This window comes from Orcinus orca, chromosome X, assembly GCF_937001465.1.
Source record: "Orcinus orca chromosome X, mOrcOrc1.1, whole genome shotgun sequence".
NCBI lineage: Eukaryota > Metazoa > Chordata > Mammalia > Artiodactyla > Delphinidae > Orcinus > Orcinus orca.
Genome location: NC_064580.1, coordinates 1,677,574 through 1,704,972, shown reverse-complemented (window position 1 = coordinate 1,704,972; position 27,399 = coordinate 1,677,574). Strand labels below are relative to the sequence as shown.

General features: G+C 47.1%; 1 protein-coding gene across 9 annotated transcripts in view; it reads right to left on the bottom strand.

Moving 5' to 3' along the window:
• Positions 1-10,790: 10,790 nt before the first annotated feature.
• Positions 10,791-27,399, bottom strand: part of GYG2 (glycogenin 2) — a 35,703-nt gene continuing 19,094 nt past the window's right edge. For 5 of the 9 annotated variants that reach the window (XM_033420253.2, XM_049704891.1, XM_033420258.2 and 2 more), the window contains exons 8-11: positions 24,609-24,803; positions 15,825-15,929; positions 14,572-14,679; positions 10,791-12,586 (exon numbers count right to left, since the gene is read on the bottom strand). In XM_033420253.2, the coding sequence (XP_033276144.2) occupies positions 12,431-12,586; positions 14,572-14,679; positions 15,825-15,929; positions 24,609-24,803 (564 nt within the window). In that variant the 3' untranslated portion in view covers positions 10,791-12,430. Of the gene's footprint in view, positions 12,587-14,571; positions 14,680-15,824; positions 15,930-16,180; positions 16,271-24,608; positions 24,804-27,399 lie in introns of those variants that run through there. The other 4 variants (XM_033420254.2, XM_033420255.2, XR_007474850.1 and 1 more) reach the window with 4 other exon arrangements.

Genomic DNA, 27,399 nt, shown 5'->3' with positions numbered 1-27,399 from the left:
GCTGTCTGCTTGTGTGGGGCTGAATCCCTTCACCAACTCTAAAGACAAAGTGTTACCGAATTCAGGTTCAGCTTCTCACCGCTCAGGAATACAGTACTAAATTGGTACAAACGAACTTATGTACAAAACAGAGTCACAGACATAGAAAACAATCTTATTGTTACGAGCGGGCAAAGGGGGTGGAGGGATAAATGGGGAGATTGGGATCAACATATACACATGACTATATATAAAATAGATAACTAATAAAGACCTGCTGTAGAGCACAGGGAACTCTACTCAATACACTGTAATAACCTATACGGGAAAAGAATCTGGAAAAGGGTGGATATATGTATATGTATAACTGACTCACTTTGCTGTACACCTGAAACTAACACATTGTAAATTAACTATACTCCAATTTAAAAATAAAGTTACTTTAAAAAAAGAATCAGGGCTTCCCTGGTGGCGCAGTGGTTGAGATTCCGCCCGCCGATGGGGGGGACACAGTGCGCCCCGGTCCGGGAAGATCCCACATGCCACTTAATAGGAGCTGTGCTCTGTCACCTCCCTCCCAGACCCATCCACACCCTTGTCCCTGATACTTTGAAGCCACTAGAGTCTTTGCATTCCTTAAAGTGAACTCAGACCCATAAGATCAAGGCCAGACCCCAGGACCGTTACCCGAAAACTGGGGTCGCCTCTTGGTGGGTGTGCAGCCAAAGACACAACCAAGCCACAATCAGAAGGATTTATCATCTGCAGCAAGTAGGGAGAACACAGCGGCCCTTTCCCAAAGCAGTGTTTCCCGAACAGCAAAACTGGGGAAGCGTTAATCTCAGGGTACATGCATATTCATGGAGGGGGTGGGGAAAACGCTTGGGTGGTACATGCATATTCATGAAGGGGCTTGGGTGGCACATGCATATTCATGAAGGGGCTGGAGCAGGGGAGAATTCAGCATTGCACTGGGGCCGAGGTCCACAGAGTCTAAGCTTTAGTTGACTGAAGTCACAGGGTCAGAAAAGGTCAGTATCATCCTCCTCCTTTAGGTCCCAGTGGATCTGGTGGTTGAGGCTTCAGACTAATCCCCACTGAAGCGGAACTGGGAGGCGTCACCGCTGGTTTGTGATCTTTGCTACTGTTCCTTCTCTTGCCTGGTAACAGCTGGCTCTTTGGTTCCCTTAAGATCATTAATTACCAAGCCCTGTTCAAGGGCAAGCATGGCGGCCAGGCCTAGATCCCAAGACGGCTTCAGCCAAAAATGGCTTCTCTTATGTCAACAAAGCCATGCCTGGTTCCTTCTTACCTGCTTATGCAACCTCCCCCAAATAGTACTTCTCGGGGCAGCAGCTCCCTGGCCCCCATCCCTCTTTCCCATTCCAAAACCCTCAGGACACCCTGTATTTTGTTTGGGTACTTGGCCCAAGTGTCCCCAGGGCTCCTGTTCTGCACAGTTTTGGGGAATCTTGACTGCCTCCAATGCAGAATTTCTTCAACGGATCAAATCTGGTCTCCACCCTTGCCAAATTCTATGCAAAGCTACTCCTGGGCTCCTGGCTTCCTGCCCCTCCCTCCAGGCCTCAATCTGTGTGGTATTTCCCCAGAAGTCCTCCACTGATAAAAGCGCCTGCAATAAACAACGGCCAAGAATGAATCCAGCTAAAGCCATCACCCCGTCAAAAACAAGCCAACTAAATCTACCCATGAAAAGGCAAAGGTCTCTGCTCCAAACAGAATCTCCAGCCCCATTTCTGTAAATTCCAACACCCCGTTACGCCCCAGGCTTTTGGTTAACACGGATTTCCAATGCCCACCTGGTAAACACTGACCACCAGGCAAACTCCCACGGGCCCGCAGACGCACACACAGAAAGTCGGCTGAGGGGCCAACGAGGCTAACACATTTAAACGCCTCTCCCCTTGGCCATAGAGTAGAAGTCTGGCATCCTGGACCCTCGTGAGTCTGGATTCACATCCTGGTGGCCAGCCTGCAGGAGGAAGACCGGGGGGGGGTGGGGTGTGCTCACCGTGCCCAGCCCCGGCCAGGATTAATCAGCTCCTTCCTGGCCCCAGTCTCCTGGGAGTGCCCGCCCCGAGAAAGCCACCCAGGAAAACCTGTTTACCAGAGCAATTCCCCGGAGGCCCCAGGACTTTAAGCGGATTAGGGAGGGAGAGGACGCCACACCCCGGATCTCGTGGGCGGGCCCGGGACACGGAGCGCTCGCGGCCAAGTCCTGCGCTCCAGGCTGCGCTCGGCCAGGGGACCCACGGAGCACACGGGACGGGCCGCGCCCACCGCCAGGTGCGCGGGACCCTGCGCCCCGGTGCCTACTGGATCCTGGGGCTGGGGGCACGGGAGTCACCACAAGGCAGCTGGAGGCCGGTTCTCTGGCCTGTACACCCGCGGGACGAAAGCGCGTGGGGACAGGCGGGCAGTGCTCGCCCCACGAAACGGGGGGCTGGGGGTCGCGAGGAGACCGGAAGGGAAAGGAACAAAAGAGGGCGGGCCGCGAAGAGGAAGGGGACCTGGCGAGCCACGCCCCGGCAGAGAGCGGGCCCAGCCCCTCCCCTCCCCTCCCCTCCCCCCGCTCTCCATACACTTCCGGTCCAACCCCCAGGTCCCCGCCCCGCCCCTCCCCCGCTCTCCATACACTTCCGGTCCAAACCCAGGTCCCCGCCCCTCCCCTCCCCTGCTCTCCATACACTTCCGGTCCAACCCCCAGGTCCTCTCCCCTCCCCCCGCTCTCCATACACTTCCGGTCCAAACCCAGGTCCCCGCCCCTCCCCTCTGCTGCTCTCCATACACTTCCGGTCCAACCCCCAGGTCCTCTCCCCTCCCCCCGCTCTCCATACACTTCCGGTCCAACCCCCAGGTCCCCGCCCCCCCGGCGCGGCCTTGTCCCCTCCCACACTCACTAGGGCGCCACCCACTAGGCTCCCTCCTCCAGGCGGCCCCCCAGCGCGACCACATCCTCCTTCCTGTATTCTCTTGCCACGACCCCCCACATCCATCCCGAGCGCCGGCGTGTCCCCTCCACCCCAAAACGAAGATGCACCCCCTCCTGCACTGGGACAGCCCCCCCCGCCTCCCCCGGAAGGGTGGCGGTGTTCCCCAAACCCTCCAGGATACGCGCCGTCCGCCCCTGGGCGCCCCCTCCCCTCTCCAGCTGTCCGGCCGCGACCCGTCCCCGGAGCGCAGCGGAGACGCGGGAAAGGCGCGCCCGTCCTGCAGTGAGAATTTACTTACACAGCGATGGGAAGGTGGAGACCTGCATGCATTCAGTGAAATAAACCGAATCTGGGCCGACCAGGGCCTTCAAAACCAAAAGCTAGCGCGTTCAACTTTCCTGCGGCGCGTGGGATTAGGCAGTCTTTGGGACCAAAGAATTCGAAAGCTGGAGGCCGTCCTTTGTTAAATCCTAAAGTAGTGGAAAAATACACACACCTTCCCAGCAACCTGGTTTGAAAGGCCGACTTTTCATTCCAAGGGAGAGACGTTTATTTCTGCGTTTTTTGTTTTTTCTTTTCTGTCCAGGGATTCTTTGGCGGTTCTACTCACTGTGTGTTTGCTTCTGAGGACTTGAGAATTCAAAGCAGCGAATGCGTTTAAACCGAATATTCTACTGACAATGGCACATGATCTTGGCATTGGGGATCTTGGTTGCTATGGGAACGACACACTGAGGAATCTATTCCTGCGCTGATGGATCATTTGGGTTCTTTCCACTTTTTCACTCTGAGCAATAATGCTGCTACGAACCTTCCTGTACAAATCTTTGTGTGGACACAGCTTGTTTCATGTCTCTTGGGTAGAAAGCTGGCTGGTCCTAGGGTCCCAATATCTTGTTTTACATCAAGGAAACCCTTCCGTTGGAACATCATCTCCTAGCTTTTGACCAAAGCAAGCAACAATTTAGATCCAAGTCGACCCCTCTGTGGCCAGTGGGTTTGGATTGACCTTGAAAACCGCCAAGATGTTGGGTCTGACTGCCCAGCACCACCTGTAGAAACAGCCTCTGTGATTTTATGTCTGTAGTTTGTCTCTTTCGACCCCAAATGCAGGCACTTTGGGAGCAGGGTCCGGGGGGCGCCCTATAGCCAGCAAGGAGGTTCTCTTAATTTGTTTTGGTATTTTTTTGGCCGCACAGTGCAGCTTGTGGGGTCTTAGTTCCCCGACCAGGGATCGAACCTGTGTCCCCTGCAGTGAAAGCACAGAGTCCTACCCACTGGACCGCCAGGGAAGTCCTCGGATTGTCTTCATTTAAGTCATTGATTCGTTGAGGAAAACCCTGAGGCCACTGGCCACGGGCGTTGCTGCATGCCTCATCCAGCTGTGGGGCTAGACCCCAAGAGCATCGTCCACTAGGTGTGTTGGCCTTCTTCCACAACCTACTGACTCGCTTGGTCCTCCATCCACCACCAGCCCCACCAGCCCGTCTGCAAGCAGGGCACACCCTGTCTAGGCATTCTGCCAACACAAGCTCATAAGGTGACAGGGGTACAACTCACCTGGTTTAGATAAACTACCTTTGGTTTCAAGGCAGGAGGACGCCACGCCCAGTACACCATCCTTAACTTCACCTCTCAGTGATTTGCTATGAAATCGTTCACCCTTCCGGCGTAAGCCATTCTCCTCTTGTAAGGCAGTCCCATCTAATTCTTTCTGGCAACCAGGTATGTGTCAGAAATACATACCAAACACGCTGGAAGACCTTTTTGTTCCAAATCCAGGGGTCGAGGTCAGCAGTGCTTTTCCGTGAGGGGCCACACGGGACTCTGGTCGGCTGCGTGGACCACATAAGGTCCGCCTTACATATCCTTCTTTTTGTTCTGTTTATCTTGTCCAACTCTTGAAAAAAACGTGAAAACCATTCTTCGCTCCAGAGGGACTTACGAAAATAGAACCAGGGTCAGATTTGTCCATCAATTGCTGACCTTTGTCCTAAATCATCAGACAGTGAGGCACCCCTCACGGAGGGAGCACAGCTGGAGGATTCCGTGGCGACGTGCGTCCACAGGTATCCTCTTTGGCTGTGGTTAAACACTTCGCGCTTTCGTCTGCAGGCGAGGGTAGGGTTTGAGAGCCTGGTGACTCAATTTGGGTTTGTGATAGCGACACAGGCTCTCCCTCCTTGCCTAGAAGTGAGGTGATGCTGGACGTGACCCTATAGCCCGCAAATGGTCAGGGGGACAGGGGTCCGGACAGGAGACGGAGCCCCAAGACCCCCGGCTCTCTGGCCGCCCCCGCCGTGCTTCGGGGTAGCTGTGTGATCACTCGTGCATCCCGCCCGTCTCTGGGCCTTACCTTTTTTTTTTTTTTTTTTTTTTTTGCAGTACGCGGGCCTTTCACTGCTGTGGCCTCTCCCGTTGCGGAGCACAGGCTCCGGACGCGCAGGCTCAGCGGCCATGGCTCACGGGCCCAGCCGCTCCGCGGCATGTGGGATCTTCCCGGACCGGGGCACGAACCCGCGTCCCCTGCATCGGCAGGCGGACTCTCAACCACTGCGCCACCAGGGAAGCCCGAGCCCCTTGGAAAGCTCACTCGCTCTCAGAGCCCTGTCCACGCGCAGGGCAGTGGGGCGCTTGTGCACGGGCTGTTTCTGACCCCCCCGTTACTGGCCGGCTTGCACTTTTGTCTTCCTGCCCCGTCTCCTCCGCCTCTGGGGGCAAAGAATGTCACCTGCCTTCTCAGGAAACAAAGGATGTTGCAGCCCTCAGCCTCTGTAGCGCCCCCGACGGTGGGGATTCAGGGTGGAGAACAACAGGACCCTGGCCTGAGACTTACGGTGCACATCAGAAGGATGGTTTCCGTGAGCCCAGACTCTTGCATCTCCCCACACACAGAAAAGCGCTACATTCACGCACTTGAGATGTCTGTTTTTCTTTAATTAGCAGTCATCTTTTCATGGTCAGCTATCTGGGATTATTATTATTATTATTATTATTATTTTTAATTTCCTATCTATCCAGGCTCCTCCCGGACCTCTTGGGAACAGTCCTTCAGAGCGATCTGAGAACCTGTGTCCAGGGCTTCCATCCTCACAAAGTCCACTGAATAAAGCATAATTCTCACCTTTTAGGTTGTACTTTTTTTCCCCCATCAATACCTCTAAAGGAAAGCTTTGCAGGAGTGTGAGTATGCTCTGCAGGGTCTGGGGAACCCACTCAAATGTCCAAACTAGGGAAATTTCACAGAGCTTTGGCAGCCTGTTAAAACACGCAGTGGAGGATTCAGCAGACGGTGTTGACATAATTGGATTTTCAAAATATGCGAAAGGACAAATTTAGCTCCTTATCACACCGTGCACAGAAATGAGCTCAAAATGCACCAGAGACCCACACAGAAGAGACAAATCGACAAAACTTGCCAAAGAAAACTTAGGAGAGAATCTTTGTCCTCTTAGGTTAGGAAGGAATTTTCTAGATAAGGTAGCAAAAGCCTGATCTGTCGGGGTGGATTAGAGTTTATCAAATTTCAAAGCACTCATTAAGAAAATGAAAAGATATACTGCAGACTGGGAGAAAATATTCGCAAACGAATGCAACTCAATAATAAGACAAATGAAAAAAAGAGTGGATATATGTATATGTACAACTGATTCACTTTGCTGTACACCTGAAACTAACACAACATTATAAATCAACTATAGTCCAATAAAAATTTTTAAAAAATAAGACAAATGATCTAATAAATGGGCAAAAGATGTCAACAGATATTTTACTAAAGATGACAGGAATGGCCAATACGCACATGAAAAGATGCTCAACATCGTTACTTATTAGAGAACTACAAATCAGAACCAGAGTGAGATACCACTTCATGCCCATTTGGATGGTTAGAATAAAAAAAAAAAAATGACAAGTGTTGGTGAGAATATGGAGAAATCAGAACCCTCATCCACTGGGTTTTATTATTTTTTTTCCAGGGTGGTTAAAAATATGAGTTTGGAAGCAAGCAGTCTTGGGTGCAAATTTCTTGTTCTGTTTCTTCATCATGATGTCTTTGGGTTCATCCCTGAAACTCAAGTTCAGTTGACGCCACTATAGCATGAGATGTATACAGCTGTCTATTTTCTTTTTATAAACTTTCTTACATTGAGATAATTATAGATTCACGTGCAGTTGTAGGAAATAAAAATCACACCAGAGCTTCTATGTGCCCTTTACCTGTTTCCCCTCAACCATCCAGCTCTAGTAATAGAGTAACCATGGTAACCAGAATACGGGCATGGGTGCCATCCATCCGTCTCGCTCAGATGTCCTCACTTCTGCTTGTGAGGACACAGGGAGAAGACGGCCATCTACACGCCCAACAGAGACACCTCAGGAGGAACCAACCCTACCCACGCCTGGATCTCGGACTTCCAGCCTCCAGGACAGGGGGAAATAAATGTCTGTTGTTCGAGGGACCCGGTCTGGGGTGCTTTGTTATGGCAGCTCAAGAAGACCCACCCAAGCGTTCTAAGAGTCCTCTATCAAGCTGTATCATTTGGCCTATGGATGTCCAGTGGTCTCAGCATCATTTGTTGAAAAGACCATCCTTTCTCTAAGGCATTGCCTTTGCACTTGGTCAAACCCTTACGGGAAATAGTAGGTGCCCATGCCCAGGGTATTGGAAGATGAAATAATCAGGGACATCAAATGCTTGGTACACATCTGGTCCCCAATACTGGGCGCTTTCTATACTGGTCTTGGCCCACTACTGAAACCTGGAAGGTCTAGAAAAGCTTTTCTGGAGGAGGACACAGTCTTGATGAAGAGCTGAGATCTAGACAGGCTGACAGTGTGTGTATTAGTTTCCTGGGGTGGTTGTAATAAATGACCACAAACCAGAGGCTTTAAACACTGTAAGTCCATCCTCCCCCATCCTGGAGGCCAGACGTCTGAGGTCAAGGTGTCTCAGGGCCGCACTCCCTCCAGAGGCTCCAGGGGAGGGTCCTTCCCGCCTCTTCCAGCTTCTGGGGGCTCCAGGCGTCCCTGGGCTTGTGGCCGCATCCCTCCCGTCTCTGCCTCTGTCTTCCTGGGGCTTCTCCTCTGTGTCTGTGTCTCTCCTCTTCTGTCTCTTAGAAGGACACCTACCGGAGCAGATTGCTTTGAAAAGGAAGCAGTATAAGGTTTCTTCCCAACTTGTTTTCCTACTGTCTTTTCCCAAACTGCCAAGGTTATATTTTTACAAATCTCTTGTAGAGGTTCCTGGTTCCTTGAACAGTAAATAATCGAAAAATAGTTCTTGGATGACTTAGTAAAGGACTCATTCCAAGAACTTACAGGAAAAGGCAGGGGGTAAAAAAAGGTCCTTGAGAAACTGCTCTAAAAGGACATGTCTTTCAACATTTCCTACAAAGCACTTGGCCAGAGAAATATTTTTGTGCGTTTTGTTGATACCAAGGAGTGGCCTTCTAGAAAAGTTATTTCGCATAACAAGCAGCAACAAGCCGGCAGAGTTAACTAACCCCACCAGGAAATCCGTGCATGTATCACGCAGACTGGGGGACCCACCAGAGACCAATGCGTGTGATTTGTTTTTTCTTTCTTCCCCAGCTCTATTACCATTGACGTGCAAACATGGTGTAAGTTGAAGGCTGCAACATAATGATTTCATGTATTTATTTACTTTTGAAATTCTGTGATCCATTTATTTATTTTTAGGCCACACTGCATGGCATGTGGGACCCTAGTTCCCTGACCAGGGATCCAACCTGCGCCCCCTGCATTGGAAGCTCGGGGTCTTCACCACTGGACCAGCAGGGAAGTCCTGATTTCATGGGGTTTTTCTTTGCGGTACGCGGGCCTCTCACTGTTGTGGCCTCTCCCGTTGCGGAGCACAGGCTCCGGACGCACAGGCTCAGCGGCCATGGCTCACGGGCCCAGCCGCTCCGCGGCATGTGGGATCTTCCTGGACCGGGGCACGAACCCACGACCCCTGCATCGGCAGGCGGACTCTCAACCACTGCGCCACCAGGGAAGCCCTGATTTCATGTTTATAAATCTCGCCAAACGGTCACCACCAAGCATGAGCTCACACCTCCACCAGGTCACATAGTTGCCCTTTCTTTTTGGTGATGAGAACTTTTAAGATCTACTCTCCTAGCGACTTCCGAGTTCGTAATACAGTATCGTCAGCTTTCATCACCGTGCTGTGCACTAGCCCATCCTGTTCCGTGTTCTGAATGTCTGTCCCCATCCCCAAGCTGTGTGAGTGTCTACGTGACATCAAGTCCCATCTTTCTCTCCCCGATTAGCGGTTTGTTCTGGCGACAGTCCAGTGCTAGGTTGTGTTTTTTTTTAACTTTTAAAAAAATTTAATTGGCATATAGTTGCTTTACAATGTTGTGTCAGTTTCTGCTGTACAACAAAGTGAAGCAGTTATATGTATACATATGCCACCTCTTTTTGCGATTTCCTTCCCATTTTTTCCCCTTTTTTAAATCATACAATTTGATTATTATAGTAAACTTGCTGATTCTCTCTGCTCATTACCTTGGTTAACAATCGGTGCTGTCTACTGACTGTCATACAGAGTGAAGTAAGTCAGAGAAAAACAAATATCGTATGCTAACACATATATGTGGAACCTAGAAAAATGGTACAGATGAACCGGTTTGCAGGGCAGAAAGAGAGACACAGACGTAGAGAACAAACGTACGGACACCAAGGGGGGAAAGCGGGGGTTGGGTGGTGGTGGTGGGATGAATTGGGCGATTGGGATTGACATGTACACACCAATATGTATAAAACAGATAACTAATAAGAATCTGCTGTATAAAATAAATAAATTTCCAAAAAAAAAACCCCGAACAACAAAACGTACTAAGACAGTAGTGGTATATAAGACATTACCTTAAGACACTAAGGTAAAAACGGCATGGTACTCTAAAGGGCAGAGGTCTATGAAATCGGGAAGAATTGGTCTACTTTTCCTAATTCAGGTGTGGTGGCTAAAAGAAACCCTATTTTAGTTCAAGCTGTTTGCATTTCCACACCGAAACTCAGCAGCATTAGGATAACTCCTGTGCATTCAGCGCCAGGATTTGACCAAGTGACCGTGAATAACAAAAATACTTGCTGTGTTCCTGTAAATCTACACACCTTAATCCAGCTGGCCAGGTCAATGCATCTGGAAATGCTTCTTCTTCACCTGCCATTTCATCCTGCCCCAAAATAACTGGATAATATTTCTAGAACAATTAAATGTGTTTTTTTTTTTAAAAAAAACTCCTATGTACCAAAATATTAGTGATAGTATAGGTCAAATCACATCTCTCAAAGATTCAACTTATGTTCATTCTGCAGTCCTGACATTACACAGCCCAAATCCTGGCACTGGCATTCTTCAGGAAATAACCTCGTAGTACACCTCTTGGGTGGATATCACTTAGACGTCGTTAAAATGTTCTTACAGGTTCTTGTACGTTCTCATGTATTCATTGAGCACGTGTCAGAGTGCCTGCCATTTGGAGAGAACTCAAAAAACCATGTGATGGGTGGATAGATGGATGATGGATGGATGGATGGATGAAAGGATGGATAGATGATGGATGGATAGATTGATGACAGATAGGTGGATGGATGGATGGATGGGTGAAATGGACAAGTCAATGCTAGGAGAGTAGGCAGCATGCCTGGAGAGAACTTATGAGATTTCCGAGGGTAAGAAGTAAACAGTTCTACTCATTTTACTGCTACCATCCATTCTGAAAAAACCCATTTGGTTATTTAAGTTCATGGCAGGACGAAGGCGTCCCATTCCTGTGTTATCCCAATGGCTCAGAACACACCCCAACACACATCCGAAGGAGACCCCACTGCTGTCTTAAAGTTTTAATTGCAGTGCGCTAGCCTTTGTCCAAACGTGAGGACTGACCCTAGGATGCACAGCAGAAGTCCATTTTAAGCGTACACTTTAAGCCAATGTGCGATCGACCATAGGCACTGGAGAATCCTCTTCTCCAGAGAAGCTGGACCGGACTCAGATGTTCATCTCCTGGAACCCTCCTCTCACGGATGCCAGACTCAGGCTCCCGTTTCTTCTAGTCCAACAGTATGGCTCAGAGCACAGACGTTCCTTCCCCAACACAAAGTTACGGGATAACTCTAATGGTTGGTGATCACCCCATGCAACCCACCCAAGGACTATGTCCCTAGGGCTATTTCCAAGTAGCCCCTGAAGCATCATCTGTGTGAAACCAACCAAGACGACCGATCATTCAGCCATAGATAAAAAGAAACAACCCCCTCCATAGCTCACACCTCACACAAGTGAATGCCACAACGAACCCCAGAAGTCCACCCAGACCTCAGATGGATTTGAACACAGCCCTCTCAGGCTTCTTCCACACCTGTGTCTAATGAACTCATGATTTTCAATTGCACACGTGTGATAAACCATTCCAACATTTAAAAACTACATTTCCTTCTCTTCAGTACAGCGACTGACATCCGGCTTTAATTATCCTACGGTGGCAACCAACAATGACCCTGGGAGAAACTCCAACATACCGCATTCATTTCCGGATGCTTCTGGAGGTGAGGCTTTCTCATGGGATAAAGCGTCTAGTGTCATCAAACGGAGAACTGTCCCGAAAGAACCGAGTTGGCACGGCTTGGAGAGCACAGTGACTCCATACTGTGAAGTGAGGTAGTGTGACCCAGCACAGGGCAGCCTGGTGTCCGGGGCCACATACAGGTTTGCCTCGAAACAGACTCGACCAAATCCGGCTACCGTGAGCACGTGGCCACCAGACACCCCTCAGCGTAAACCCTGGGTTCTTCTACACCAGTAGGTCAACCAGTCTGGAAGCGGTCACCTCTCCCAAGCCAGCTGGAATCTTCCTTCCAAATATCTCTGACACATCTCCACGGGGCATCTGTCAATGCACTTGCAAGTCCTCTTGGGTATTTTTGCCGAAGAGGAACCACAGCTGTGGTGTTTCTCAGCCATGCTTGGGAAAGTCCACACTGGAGTCACGCTCAAGGCATCCGAACGTTTGCTTCGTCTTCACAGGAAGGACTTTTCATTCTGCAAAGTCCCAAGGCACTGAATAAAGGCTCCCAGGGCACTCAATACCTCTCCTCGTGTTACGGGCACTGGGACAGAAACTCTGCAGTGACATCTAACCCTACGTAGGACGGACACGGCAGGACCTGCCCAGGGCAGAATCCTGAGCTCCTTCAAGCAAGACCAGAGACCCAGGGTTGACCAGAAGGTTATTCCTGTTCCCTTTTGCCAACAAGGTGTAAGGAGATGCAACCTCCTGGGGAACCCCCAGGAGGCATGGGTAGCTGGGGTCACACAGGCCTTTGAGCTGGGTTTTGGATGGACCACGTGACTGACATGAGGCACTCAAGCTGGTCAACCATAAAGAGAGGCACATCGTGGAAGAGTCTTTCCCTCGGAAAGGACTCGAGATGTTCATGGAACAGGGCCACCCAACGCCATGGCGCCATCACTGCAGGAAGCGGTCCAGCTTCTCCTGAATCCGGACAAACGCATCCTTCCCCAGGTAATCGATGCGTCCCTCCTCCCACTTCCTCCGCTCCTCATCGGGACTCAGTGCCTTTTCTTCGATGGAAATCTCGGAGACGGAGATGGCCAGGTCCACCTAGGGAAGACAAGCCCACAGGAGACGGTGTTAGAAAAACCGTCGTCAGAGAGTGAAAGCCGGCCCGGGCATCCACCTGGCTGAGCAATCGGTTCCACGGACAAACCTCACCACGTCTCAGGGAGACGGTGCTGACACTTTGCTTCTGAACAAACCACACGCTGAATTTAATACAACCTTCTGACAAGAAGATGCGTTGTTGGTCTGACTTTTTTGAAATTTTATACTTTATCATTGTACTTGTGTCCACTTGTTCCTAAGACTTGTTTTAATGTCTAGCCACTAAACCCTTTCACACACACTTATATGATCATCTTAATCTTTCCACCCACCAAAAAAAGGTTCTGCATCTGCTATAATTAAAATGGATAACCAACAAGGACCTCCTGTAGAGCACAGGGAACTCTGCTCAATATTACATCACAACCTAAATGGGAAAAGTATTTGAAAAAAGAATAGATACTGATCTCTGTATAATGGAATCAGTGTGCTGTATACCTGAGACTATCACAACATCGTTAATCAACTCTACTCCAAAATAAAAGTTAAAAAAAAAAAAAAAAACACGTTCTGTATCCCTGTGTGTAACCAAACTACGTGAAATGAAGAAAAGGTTCATATTGTGTAAATAAAGTGTATGACATTTTGGACAGCCTGGCAAGACCATTTCAATACTAATTTAAATCGTTTTTTTTTCTTGCCATGGCAGGGTTTCCATCTTCTTAAAGGATACGTATGAGGAAAATTATAAATACGCAAATGTGTACACACACACACACACACACACACACACACACACCTGACTTTTGGTTGGCACGCAAATAGATCAGCAAAAGGGGGGCTGGGGGGTGGACAGTACTGGACACCAGACAGTTATGCTACTGTTTCTATCCACTAGGCATGCAACACTTTCTCCACTGTTTATCTGCCACGATGCTTTCAAAGAGTTTTTACATATAAGGTTCTGCTTTCTCCACTCATCCCCGCACAGTTTATTGAAACATTGCCAACGTGTTGCTCAAAGAAACTGCAAGAGTGAAAACAAGATCTTTTCCAGGATAACTCAGCACGTTTCCCCGCTAAGAGCGCTTGGACTGGGGCTCCGTGAGTTCCCGGGAATGAAAACTTTCTGGAAAGAATGGGACACATTCAACTATATCTCAATTAAAAAATAAATTCAAAAGAAGAGCGACCCCAGAGAGCTCCCTCACCCCTTCCTCCATGTGAGGAACCAGCAACAAGACACCCTCTGTGAGCCAGGAAGTGGGCTCTCACCAGACACCAAGAAATCCATTTCTTATTGTTCATAAGCTACCCAGACTATGGTGTTTCTGTTACCGCAGCCTCAACAGACAAAAACCCAATCCAAAAAATCAACACGAATTTTCATCCTACACCCAACACTCACCTCTAGAGCTGTATTTGCTCTAAAAGACCAAAAGGTATTATTACTAGATCATGGTTAGAGAGAAATGAAAGCATTTCATCATCATTAAAAGCATCATCGCACAGCCTGAAGTTTAAGGCCAGAGCATCTGTAAGACGGAGAGTCACGAAGAAAGCATCTTTTACTTCCTTCTTCAAGAAGAAATCAACGCATGCTCGATTTGGATTGAAAGGTTCCCCCACCACCAAATTTCCCAGCTTTTATGCTCGTCTTTTTAGACAGTGTGCATGAACTTCCAAGCTCACTTTGCGGGAAAACACAGCACAGCCCCATAACGTCAATTAACTTTTGCAGAACAGCTTCTGAAGAGAGAACGGGCGTGATGATCAGAGCAGAGGACAGGAAAGAGGGTGGACCGACCACCGCGGGCAAACGCAAGACAAACGGGTCTCAGGCAGCGGGAGAAGCAGGCGGACTCTTCTCTCCACAAGCGAGGCTTGAAATGGGGGTAACGCCAGTGCGTGTACGCAGCCGGCCCCTGAGTTAGCGCACAGCGTCCATCAGGAGAGCTGGACAAGGCAGACAATGAGGACACCACCTCCAAAGCATCCTGGAGACTGGGGTCCCTGGTGACATCCACAGGGGGCTCCCGGCGTGGCTCCAAGGCTTCCTGAGGCGGGCCACCTTCCGCGCTCTCCACGGGCTGCTAGAAACATAACCGTTCCATCGTTAGTCTGCAGGGGGCTTCACAGGACCGCAGTCTTAACCAAAATGACAGAGAACTCTTTTTCCTGGGAAAATAAGACCAAACGAATGGGTTGTGCTAAATAAATAAGTCATTGAGTGTGCTCTGCCACTCTAAACTTCTCCCCAGCTTTCTCTTGCACAAGATGAGATGCTGACATTTGTCATGCAACGTAAAGGTTAAATTTTCAAATCAGGAGACTGGGATTGACACATACACACTGCTATATATAAACTAGATAACTAATAAGGACCTACCGTAGAGCACAGGGAACTCTACTCAATACTCTGTAATGACCTATATGGGAAAAGAATCTAAAAAAGAGTGGATCTATGTGTATGTATAACAGATTTGCTTTGCTGTACAGCTGAAACGAACACAACATTGTAAATCAACTCTAGTAAAAATTTTAAAACAGCAACAAAAATACTTTTCAGAGAGGGGCAATTAGTTTAGACCAAATGTCTACGGAAGCACTTGACTAAGATGGTCTGCCAGCGAGATTAAGAGTCTGTCTGGATTTAATCTTCTGAGGATGCCTGGGAACAAAAGCCCAGATTCATTCGGGTAGATTTAGCGGGGGAAAAAAAAGGGAAAGCCTTTGAACAGTGACATGAAACACGGGTGCAAAGTTGTCCCGAAAACTTAACAAAAATTAAGGAAGACATATAGGCCATTTTGATGTTGTATCTTTTTCTTTTCTGAGTCTTCCTAAAGCAAGATATAAGAGAATGACCAAAGGACCAACACAAAACTCAGTGATGGAGGAGGGAAAGAAAATCTGAATAGACAACCAGGTCTCCTATCCACCTCGAAAATAAAGAGACTCATCACAACACAATGGAAAAACCATTTAGAAAGGTCACGGGATGGTGAAGAAGCCCATGGGGCATCTCCTCTGGTGGTCGATGGACAGGCATGCAGAGACACGGCCATGCTTAAGAAGGAGAAGCAGGGAATTCCCAGGAGGTCCAGTGGTTAAGACCCTGAACTTCCAAGGCAGGGGGCGCAGATTCGATCCCTAGTCAGGGAACTAGGATCCCGTATGCTGTGTGGTACAGGAAAAAAAAAAGAAAGAATTAGAAAGAAACAGAAGTGAGTTATACCGAGCTGGTTTGGGTCCCTGTGAAGTCTGCGAATTGGGTGGAGGGTGGTGACAACGGGTCACACATCACTCCAGCGGAAGTCTCCATTTCCGGCCAACCTATCATCTAAAAAAAAAGAGCAAACGCCAAGTTAGGACAACCCTTCGTGCAAATACAAACACCCAATCGATGCTTTTCTGCCTCCAAATACGGCAAATATGGCTCAGAGGAGCTCGCCAACGCCTGTGTCTGCTGCTTCGTCTTGGGCTCCTTGCATCTAAGCAGGACCACGTGATGAATTCTCACCCACGGCGTTGAGGAGATGTGATCTGAGTCCGCCCCAGACTGGGTGCTGAGGTGGGGGACCCGTTTCCTACCCTCTGTCCCCACAGGTCAGGTGAAGAGCAATGTCCCTTGGCAGACAACCTCTTCCAATTTCAGCCGGAATTCCACAGGAAAACGAAACCCTACGGAAAACCATTTGAGCGACTAGTTTCTCAGCTCTCCCAAGGGTGGTACGTAGCAAAGATCATCCCAGAGGCACAGGACACGACTTAATGCATTACAGGCGGTGGGTGGCTTCCTCGTGGGAGCCTAACCCTTTCTTAAGGAGCCGCCGTGGACAAGGGCTTCCTTGGATGGTGATGGAGCAGAGGCCAAGGGGAGGAATCCTGGATCCCCGCAAGACCGCATGGACCACAGCACAGCTTTACCGCCTGGGCTGAGTGTGACACGCACCAGAAATACACTTGTATGTATTTGGGGGGCTATTTCTTACAGTAGCTAGCCCACCCCGATGAATTCAGGGTTGGGGGCCGAGGCCGTGCCCCCAGGCTGGAGCCCATTCAAGTCCAAAGGCTCCAGCGATGTAACTACAGAGAAGAGAACGTGGACACAGCTGCCCATCCTCACGGCAAACACACGGCAGGAATCGTGTCGTGGGCTGGGCTGACCCCGACTGTGGCGGTCAGACAGAGCTAAACCAGTCTCCATGCTGGGAAAGCAGATTCCCCAGCCACTGCCCCAGAGATTCTGAGTGAGTTGACCTGACGCGGAGGCTGGCAACTCATACTCCCAGCTCCCAAATCTCTGGTACCAGCTTTCCCGTTTCGGAGAAAGGGCAGGTCATCCCTGTATTAACGGAGGCACCTATGTATACGTCCAAAGGATATTCACAGAGGGTGAAGTAGGAAGACCAAAGAGTGGGCCACCCTCATGCAGCTTACTGTCTAAGGAGAGAGATGAATGTCCCACCAATAACAACTATAAGATGACAATCCTGTAAAATTCTGCAAAGGAAAATGACAGAGAACCAAGGGCAGGTTTATCAAGGTCAGATCGACCTCGTCAGGAGGGGTAAGGACTCCTGAAGCAGTAACATCTGGAACAAAGTTTGAAAGATGAGCAGGAGACGTGGGGAGAAAGAGACAATGGTGAGAAAAGCAGGACAGCACGCACGTGCAAATGTCCTGAGGCAGAGGTAAAGGAGGACATCAGGAAACTGAAGTAAGTTGGCAGTAAAAAGTGCACAAAAGCACATTTTTGGTGAAATTCAGTAAAAACATTTTTAACGTAGACGAGAACACTGTGTTCATAAAGTCGCTCTTTTTAAATTTCGCTTTTTCTCTCTCGTCAACTTGAAAGTGCCAATTAAAATACAGGCTCATAAAAAGGAACAAAATCATGCCATTTGCAGCAACATGGATGGACCTAGAGATGATCACACTCAGTGAAGTGAGTCAGACAGAAAGACAAATATCGCATGATATCACTTACATGTGGAATCTACAATATGACACTCATGAACTTATCTATAAAACAGAAACAGGCTCACAGATACAGAGAACAGACCGGTGGTTGCCAAGGTTGCGGGGGAGGGATTGATCAGGAGCTTGGGATTAGCAGATGCAAACTATTATATATAGGATGGATAAATGACAAGGTCCTACTGTAGAGCACAGGGAACTATGTTCAATATCTTGTGATAAACCATCATGGAAAAGAATATGAAAAAGAACAGATACATGTATAACAACCACTTCGCCGTACAGCAGAAATTAACACAACACTGGAAATCAACTATAATTCAATAAAATATTAAAAAAAAAATAAAAACAAAAAATATGGGCTCATTCTTCCTGATCTTGATTATGTACGTGAAAGCCAAAAATAAAATTAAGTTCTAATAATTACAGTAAAAAATAAAATGATAACTTTATCCAAAACATGAAAGGCCAGGATAATAACAGCTCCTTTTCATTAGGTGTTCAACACTGGTTCCTAAATTAAACTCATAAACTTGTTACGCATTATTCCTTTTAATCTCACAACAACCCCATGACGTAGAGAGTCTGATCCCTTCTCTTACTGAGGAAAAGTTGAACTTTCAGACAGAGATACTCGTTAAACATGCCAGACGTAGCAAGTGAGAGAGGGGGGATTTGAATTCACACCTCTCTGACTACCAAGCCCTCTACGAGCCCTATTCAATCCACATCATTAATGCATCCTAAGTCTCCCTGGTGTACAAAACACCAAAACAACCTTTAGGGGAAAAAAAATGACGAATGAGATAATTGCACTATCTACAAATAATAAATACCATAAAAATAAATAATTTCCTCATCCAATCAGGGTTGGGTAGTGGAATTTTCTAGTTTGAATCCTAACACCCATTGAAAAAAAGAAACTGGATAAATTACTTACTGTCTCTGAAACTCAAGTTCTTTAATCATACACAGCACGGACACTTGATGTAACAGACAAATGAAGCAGTTGGCCTGGCAAACGGTTAATTGCCAACAGATGTGAGTAATCTCAGAAAGATTAGTTGAACCGGATTAGGGAAAATGTCAATTTTGTCAGCTTAATTTCTCTCAAGAAAGAACACATAAATAAATTCCACGTGGGCCATCATGAAACTTTATCCTTCCTTGGAAGAGATTTAACTCAGGGTCATTTACTTGATAAGAAAGGATGAACTAATAATACAACTTTTCCACTTGTCTTCTGCAGATGTGTTAGGCTCTTACAAATTTAAACAGGAAAAGAAGTTATGTCAACTCACGCTAACATTTCTGAACAAGACCCCTAGACGTAGATACAAACTTCTGAACGAGACCCCTAGACACAGATGCAAACTACTATATATAAAATAGGTGAACAACAAGAGTTTACTGTATAGCACAGGGAACTATATTCAATATCTTGTAATAAGCTATAATGGAAAAGAATATAAAAAATATATATATACATATATATGTTTAATTGCTGTACACTTGAAACTAACACAACATTGTACATCAACTATACTTCAATAAAAAAAAGAGAAAAAAAAACAATGAACATTAACAACTAAAATATAAACTGAAACAGTAATAGTAAATATTCCCCTTACTCTTCCTAGCCACAAATAGGGACGTCTTTCTTCACATGTGCAGAAAGCCAGGAGAGAATTCAAAGACAAGGATTTGATAATATGATGGTGCAATGCCAGCCTTTCAGCCAATGGCTGGCAGGCTTACGAACACACCTACGTAAAATGTGACTTCTGCATTTATTTTTCTCCTTAGATGATCACTATTTCACTGATCCACACCCCTAACTAGCTGCTGCAAGCTTGGGTCACCTTGAAAAGAGAGACTCTGAGATTGGAAACAGTTCAGAGGATTCTCAGGTCAAAGAAGACAGAGCAGCTGAAGGATGGAAAGTAGCTTGAGAATCCAGTGACTCTAAGCCCAGAAAGATGAAAGCAGAAAGAGAGCATCGTAAAGCCAGACTGTGCAGGGAATGGACCGCCAACAGACAGACACAGAGTGCTCACATACACAGCCCGAGCAGGTAAGTTTAGGACACATGATGAAGACACACTCCTTTGCATCATGGGCTATCATCTTGTGAACGTTATGACTGCAAGAGGTGGTGAAAACTAAAAAGTGTAAATATACAAATCTATTCGAGAACCGAAGAGGGATTTTTCCACTTTCATCAATGGGTGAAGCTACTTGTTTCCCGGTAAACCTCCTGCCAAAAGCAACTTAAAATTCTAGACCAAAAAAAAATATATATATATATACATACACACACACACACACACACACATATTTCTTTTATTTCCCCTCGAGGCAACTGAAAGGCTATAGCCCTGAGGAGCCCATAAATAATGAGGTATCCAAGAGGGACACTCTAAACACAAGCTTTCATTTAGGACTCCACTGAAAAGAGAACCAGCAAAAGACCAACCTTCACAAACACCAAAACCCAATTTCACTCCAACTCAACCTCTAATAGCGTGTGGGCAAACCATCTCTATGAAAACTTCCTGCTGAAAAAAGAAAAACAACACATAAGAAATGCTCTCTGAGTCTGCCTGCCAACGCAGGGGACACGGGTTCGTGCCCCGGTCTGGGAAGATCCCACATGCCGCGGAGCGGCTGGGCCCGTGAGCCATGGCCGCTGAGCCTGCATGTCCGGAGCCTGTGCTCCGCAACGGGAGAGGCCACAACAGCGAGAGGCCCGCGTACTGCAAAAAAAAAAAAAAAGAAATGCTCTCTGGGTGATCCTGTGATTCAGAGCCTCAGAGGATCCCTGCCATTTTTCCATACACAATGTCTTGCAGTCAATCAGAAATCAACCAGCACGCAGTGAGACAAGACCAAAGGCGTGAAAATCAAGAGAAAAACGAAATCAAAGCACAAAGCCAGATCCACGTGAGACGCAGATGTATGGTGGACGGCACACAGACTGTAACTGAACGTGGAAAATACTTTAAATGATGGGACAAGTTGGAGAGTTTCAAGGGAGTACTGAAAACCCCCTCGTAAACATTTGGCGTTTATGTGGACTAAAAACACGATAGTTGAAATAAAGTGTGCAGGATGTGGGTTTAACAGCTGATTAGACACAGCCAAAGAGAAGACTGGTTAACAGGCCAGTAGACGGAAGCACGGGAAGACAGATGGGAGAAGTGTGTCACAGACACATGGGATGCGATGAAATTCCTACTGTAGATGTCATGGGAATCACAGAAGGATAGGGAAGTGGGAAGAGGAGAGAGACACAGACAGAGAAAGAATGGGCAGAAGGAAGACAGTTTCAATAAGTGCTGCAAACCCAAATAGGGTAAATTCAAATGATAATAAAAAGTCATTATGATAAAAACCAGAGCCTAAGAGAAAGATGTTAAAAGCAGACCAAAAAGACATATGACCTTCAAATGTATAAACATAAGACTGGGAGATGAATTCTTGGAGAAATAATGGAAGTCAGGTGATTTTGAAACGTCTTCTGAGTGTCACTGTAAGGGAATTGCCAAGTAAGAATTCCATCCCCTTGGTGGGAATGTAAATGGGTGCAGCCACTACGGAGAAGAGGATGGAGATTCCTTAAGAAACTAAAAACAGAGTTACCATATGATCCAGCAATTCCGCTCCTGGGCATGTATCCAGAAAAGATGAAAACTCTAATTTGAGAAGACACATGCACCCCCATGTTCACAGCAGCACTATTCACAAGACGTGGAAGCAGCCTAACTGTCCACCGACAGATGATTGGATAAAGAAGACGTGTACATATATAAGACGTGGTACATATATACAATGGAATATTACTCAGCCATAAAAAAGAATGAAATAACGCCATTTGCAGCAACATAGATGCAAGTAGAGATTGTCATAGTGAGTGAAGTAAGTCAGACAGAGAAAGACAAGTACCATATGATATCACTTATATGCAGAATCTAAAAAAACGGTACAAATGAACCTATTTACAAAACAGAAACAGACTCACAGACATAGAAAACAAACGTACAGTTACCGAAGGGGAAGGGGGGGGATAAATTAAGAGTTTGGGATTAGCAGACACACATTACTATATATAAAATCGATAAACAAGGACCTACTGTTTAGCACAGGAAGCTATATTCATTATCTTATAATAACCTATAATGGAAATGAATCTGAAAAAGTATATATATATATATGTATATATATATATGTGTGTGTGTATATATATATATATATATGTATGTATGACTGAATCACTTTGTTGTACACCTGAAACCAACACAACACTGTAAATCAACTATACTTCAATTTTAAAAATATACGTATATACCATTTCCCAAGGGGGGGAGGAACCCATAGGATTAGCGACTCCAAAAACAGAGCCACCTAGTAACATGTGAGTATCTGACTGATGGCCAAGGAGACATGACAAAGCAGTGGAGATGTAACAGTTTTGACTGCAAACCATGCTGAGTTCATTACAGATCCACACATAACAGTGATGTATGTGGACCCCAAACTCATTCATCACGTAACATCAATTCCAGATCAATTATATACTAGAATGTAAAAAGAATAAAAAATCCATAAGACATCAGAGGTGATGAGCTTTATGACCCTGATTTAGAGACAGATTTCCTAAAAGGTAAACAAAACCCACTCCTCATATAGGAAACATTAACAAATTGGTCTAAACTAGGTACTTTTTTTCATCCAAGGATACCATTTAGAAATTAACCATAGCAAAAACAGCCAACAACTTCAAAAAAACAAGGAAAGGCATCCCTAATCTTTCCACTAACTGCATTTCCCAACCCAAGAGGCTACAGGACAGGACACTTGGCTGAGAAGATAACAAACTGCAAAAAATGTTTATCTAACACATGCCTTTATATGGGAAATAAATGAGATATTCAACTTTTTTTTTTTTTTTTTGCAGCACGCGGGCCTCTCACTGCTGTGGCCTCTCCCGTTGCGGAGCACAGGCTCCGGACGCGCAGGTTCAGCGGCCATGGCTCACGGGCCCAGCCGCTCCGCGGCATGTGGGATCCTCCCGGACCGGGGCACGAACCCGTGTCCCCTGCATCGGCAGGCGGACTCTCAACCACTGCGCCACCAGGGAAGCCCGAGATATTCAACTTTTGAAAACGGAGACCTACTCCTCGACACTGCCATGACTATACATACAAAGGCTGCTACTTGGAATAAGGATCCCAGATCCAGACACCCAGCTCTTCCGCAGTTACAGGCATTTATGAAAATAATCGTTTTTTGGTTTTTTGGACTGGTTCCAAATCCCCAAAATAAAGAACCCAGAGTGAATCATTCAATGGACGGCCGGTAGGTGGCAGCAATGCTGCATAATTAATTGCAAAGATGGCCTGGGAGTGCAAAATAATGAAATATACACACACACACACCACAAAAAAGCACCTCTTCATTATAGAAGGGCAATGACCTTCTCATTTTTAGAGACACAAACTAGTTGGCTTACAATGCCATCATCAAAAAATGTACAAACAATAAATACTAGCAAGCATGCGGAGAAAAGGGAACCCTCCTGCACTGTTGGTAGGAATGTCAACTGGTGCAGCCAGTGTGGAGAACAGGATGGACGTTCCTCAAAATACTAACAGTATTTACCCATATGACCCAGCAAGCCCACTCCTGGGCATAAACCCAGAGCAAACCATAATTAGAAAAGCCACATGCACCCCTATGTTCACTGCAGCACTGCTTACAGTAGCCAGGACATGGAAGCAACCTAAATGTCCATCAACAGAGGAGTGGATAAAGATGTGGCACATATATACAATGGAATATTACTCAGGCATAAAAAAGAACGAAATAGTGCCATTTGCAGAGACATGGATGGACCTAGAGACTGTCATACAGAGTGAAGTCAGTCAGAAAAAGAGAATCAAATATCGTGTAATATCGCTGCTATGTGGAATCTAGAAAGATGATACAGATGAACTTATTTGCAAAGCAGAAACAGAGACACAGATGTAGAGAACACACTTATGGTTACCGGGGGGGAGGGAAGGTGGGGTGGGATGAATTGGGAGATTGGAATGGACATACATACACTACTATATATAAAATAGATAACTAATGAGAACCTACTGTAGAGCACAGGGAACTCTACTCAGTGCTCTGTGGTGACCTAAACGGGAAGGGAGTCCAAAAAAGAGGGGATATATGGATACGTAGAGTTGATTCACTTAGCTGTACAGCAGAAACTCACGCAACATTGTAAAGCAACGACACACTAAAAGAAATTAGTTTTAAAAAATGGACACAAGAATTGTGCTCTGGTGCTGCTGAACAGGAACAGTATACCGTACAGTGCTTAGGGCTGCACCTGGCAAAAGAATCAACCTTCAGGAAGTGTGAAAAGCAAAACAAAAAAAAACCAATGCAGACTGATGACGTTAGCAGTTCTGGAGGTCAGACGTCCACGCTGGGTCTCACTGGGCAGCTGTCCTTGGCAAGGCTGAGTTCCTTCTGGAGGTTCTAGCCAATGGCCCATTTCTTCGCCTCTTCCAGCTCATAGAGGCACCTGTGGCTCCCGTACACCTTCAAAGCCAGAAGCTCACATCTTTCCATCGCTCCCCGTCTCACTCCTGCTTCTCTCCCATCTCATCAACCTTCCTTTCGCCTCCCTCTTAGGAGAACCCTCGTGACGACACTGTGTCCTCCCCGGATAAGCCAGGACCACGTCCCCACGTCAAGGTCCTTAACTCAATCCCGCCTGCAAAGACCCCGTTTCCATATAAGGCAGCATTTCCAGCTTCCAGGGATTAGATGCAGCTGTCATTGGCTTTACTGTGACGTGCAATTTTGCCATTTTCTCTAAAGAAACTCAGGAGGCCCTAATACCACAGAGCAAACTGAAGACAGGTTCCTCCCGTCCCCCCAGCCCCTCCCCGGGACCCCGGGGAGCATCCTCTCTTCTTCACCTCGCGGGGGAACCAGCGTCTGTGTCCCCATCGCACCGGTGCGAAGAGCACATACTTACATCTTCCACAGGGCATGCGTCAGGCGAAGCGGGGGTCTCCTCCACCACCACCATGGTGCTCTCAGGCCAAGGCTGGCGGGGCCCCTCCGCCCAATTGGTACAGGGCTCCCTGGAGCGGGGCACAGCATTTGCACACGACCCCTCAGCAGTGGGCGCTGAACTTGAACAAGGCACCCCAGCGCCCCCGAGGTGAGACTGCAAGAAAAGGTATTCACAGTTAGCAAGGTCCTCCTGACATCTTTGCCAATCTCCCGCTGCCCATCCCCTCCCGTGTGGCCAGTGGTCCCCAGTGCCGACATCCGCGTTCACATTACTGCTCCAGGTAGGAAGGACCCCCAGGCACAGGGTCTCCACGTTTCACTCTTAGAACCACCTGACTTGGTCTTATTTTCCTTCCTAGCCAACCCAGTACCTCGCATACTGCTTTGCAGAAAAGAACAGCAACTTCCTATCAAGAATCTGAATAAACTCCTACTCATTCGTGTCGCATGGTCAGAGAAAGCTTTAGTTCTCTTGAAAAGCAGCACCCAGGTGCACCAAACAGAAACCATAGTAAAAACGCTAAAATGTGAACTCGTTTCAAGATCCCAACGCAAGCATCTGCGGACACTGCACTCCGTTGTACCGATACATGCACTAGTCAAAAACTGACCAGGAAATAAAATTTCCTGGGACCTTATTTTAAAAGGTCTTTGGGGCTTCCCTGGTGGCGCAGTGGTTGAGAGTCCGCCTGCCGATGCAGGGGACACGGGTTCGTGCCCCGGTCTGGGAAGATCCCACATGCCGCGGAGCGGCTGGGCCCGTGAGCCAGGGCCGCTGAGCCTGCGCATCCGGAGCCTGTGCCCCGCAACGGGAGAGGCCACAACAGTGAGAGGCCCGCGTACCGAAAATAAATAAATAAAATTAAAAATAAAAGGTCTTTGGCAAGGCAGGTGCCTCCCTGTTAAGTCCACTGCAGAGGGACTTCCCTGGTGGTCCAGTGGGTAAGATTCCGCGCTCACAACGAAGGGGGCCCGGCTTCGATCCCTGGTCGGGGAACTAGATCCTGCATGCATGCCACAACTAAGAAGTCCGAGTGCCACAACTAAAGATCCCACAGGCCACAATTAAGACCAGTTGCAGCCAAAAAAAAAAAAAATTCACTGCAGAAACTCTACTATGGAGAGCATGTAGGGTTACAGTTATAAAAAATCAAATGGGGCTTCGCTGGTGGCGCAGTGGTTAAGAATCCGCCTGCCAATGCAGTGAACATGGGTTCGAGCCCTGGTCCGGGAAGATCCCACATGCCATGGAGCAACTAAGCCCGTGCACCACAACTACTGAGCCTGCGCTCTACAGCCCGCAAGCCACAACTACTGAGCCCGCGTGCCACAACTACTGAAGCCCGGGCGCCTAGAGCCCGTGCTCCGCAGCCAGAGAAGCCACCGCAATGAGAAGCCCGCGCACCGCAACGAAGAGTAGCCCCTGCTCGCCACCACTAGAGAAAGCTTGCACACAGCAATGAAGACCCAACGCGGCCAAAAATAAAAATAAATTAAATTAAATAAAAAAAGAAACCACCTCCGAATGCTACTTCAATCGAGGAGGGAAAGTGGAAAATGCCCCCTCCAATGACATTTGTAATCAATCATCTTTAGCCACGTAATCTGTGAGTGGCTCTTTCTCTGATGAAGGCGGCTAATTTAAATAATTATTTTTAAAAAAATAAAATAAAAAATAAAATTAAAAAAAAAAACATAACATAAATAATTATTTTTATGCATCAGCCCTGTTAAATCACAGCAGCAATTCTGCTCATGAAACATTTACGGTTTTACACCAAAAAAAAAAAAAAATGTTGCCTGCCTCTTTCAGCATCCTCCTGCATTAAATATAGGATGTAGACGCAGAAGGAAAACTAGCACAAGACCTAAAGTTTGGCTGGCCATTAACTTCCAACTATGGTCTTTCTTTCTTGCGACGAAATGACGTATCTTTCCTTGCCTGAGCCCTTCCTGGTGTGTATCAACATTATTTACTATCTTCTAATTCCGTCCTTTTTTAATGAACATGTCTATAGACATTGAACTTTTAAAAAACCTTATTTCTTTCATTAATGTAGGCCTTGACAGATTTTTTTAAAATATGTAACTTGGTGAGGAATTCCCTGGCGGTCCAGCGGTTAGGACTCTGCACTTTCACTGCTGAGGGGGTGGGTTCAATCCCTGGTCAGGGAACTAAGATCCCGTAAGCCAGAAAAAAAGAATTTGGAATAAAAAGTGACATTTTAAAAATAAATAAATAAAAATATAACTTGATAATTGCTTAAGATATCCTAAATCTGTCTTTCCTAAAACATAAAAAATGAGAAGAGGGACTTCCCTGCGGGCAGAGAGGTCAAGAATCCACCTGCTAACGCAGGGGACACGGGTTCGACCCCTGGTCCGGGAAGAGCCCACATGCCACGGAGCAACTAAGCCCGTGCGCCACAACTACTGAGCCTGCGCTCTAGAGCCCGCGAGCCACAACTGCTTAACCCGCACACCTAGAGCCCGTGCACCGCAACAAGAGAAGCCACCGCAATGAGAAGCTCGTGCACCACAGCGAAGAGTAGCCCCCACTCGCCGCAACTAGAGAAAGCCCGCGTGTAGCAACGAAGACCCAACGCAGCCAAAAATAAATAACTTAATTAATTTTTAAAAAAGAATAAAACCACTTATAAACAAAAATGAGAAGAGACTCCAAAAAAAGAGGGAGGAACGTGTATTTGAAGACAACCCACAGGTGTGGATCACGGAGAGTTTATCCCCGG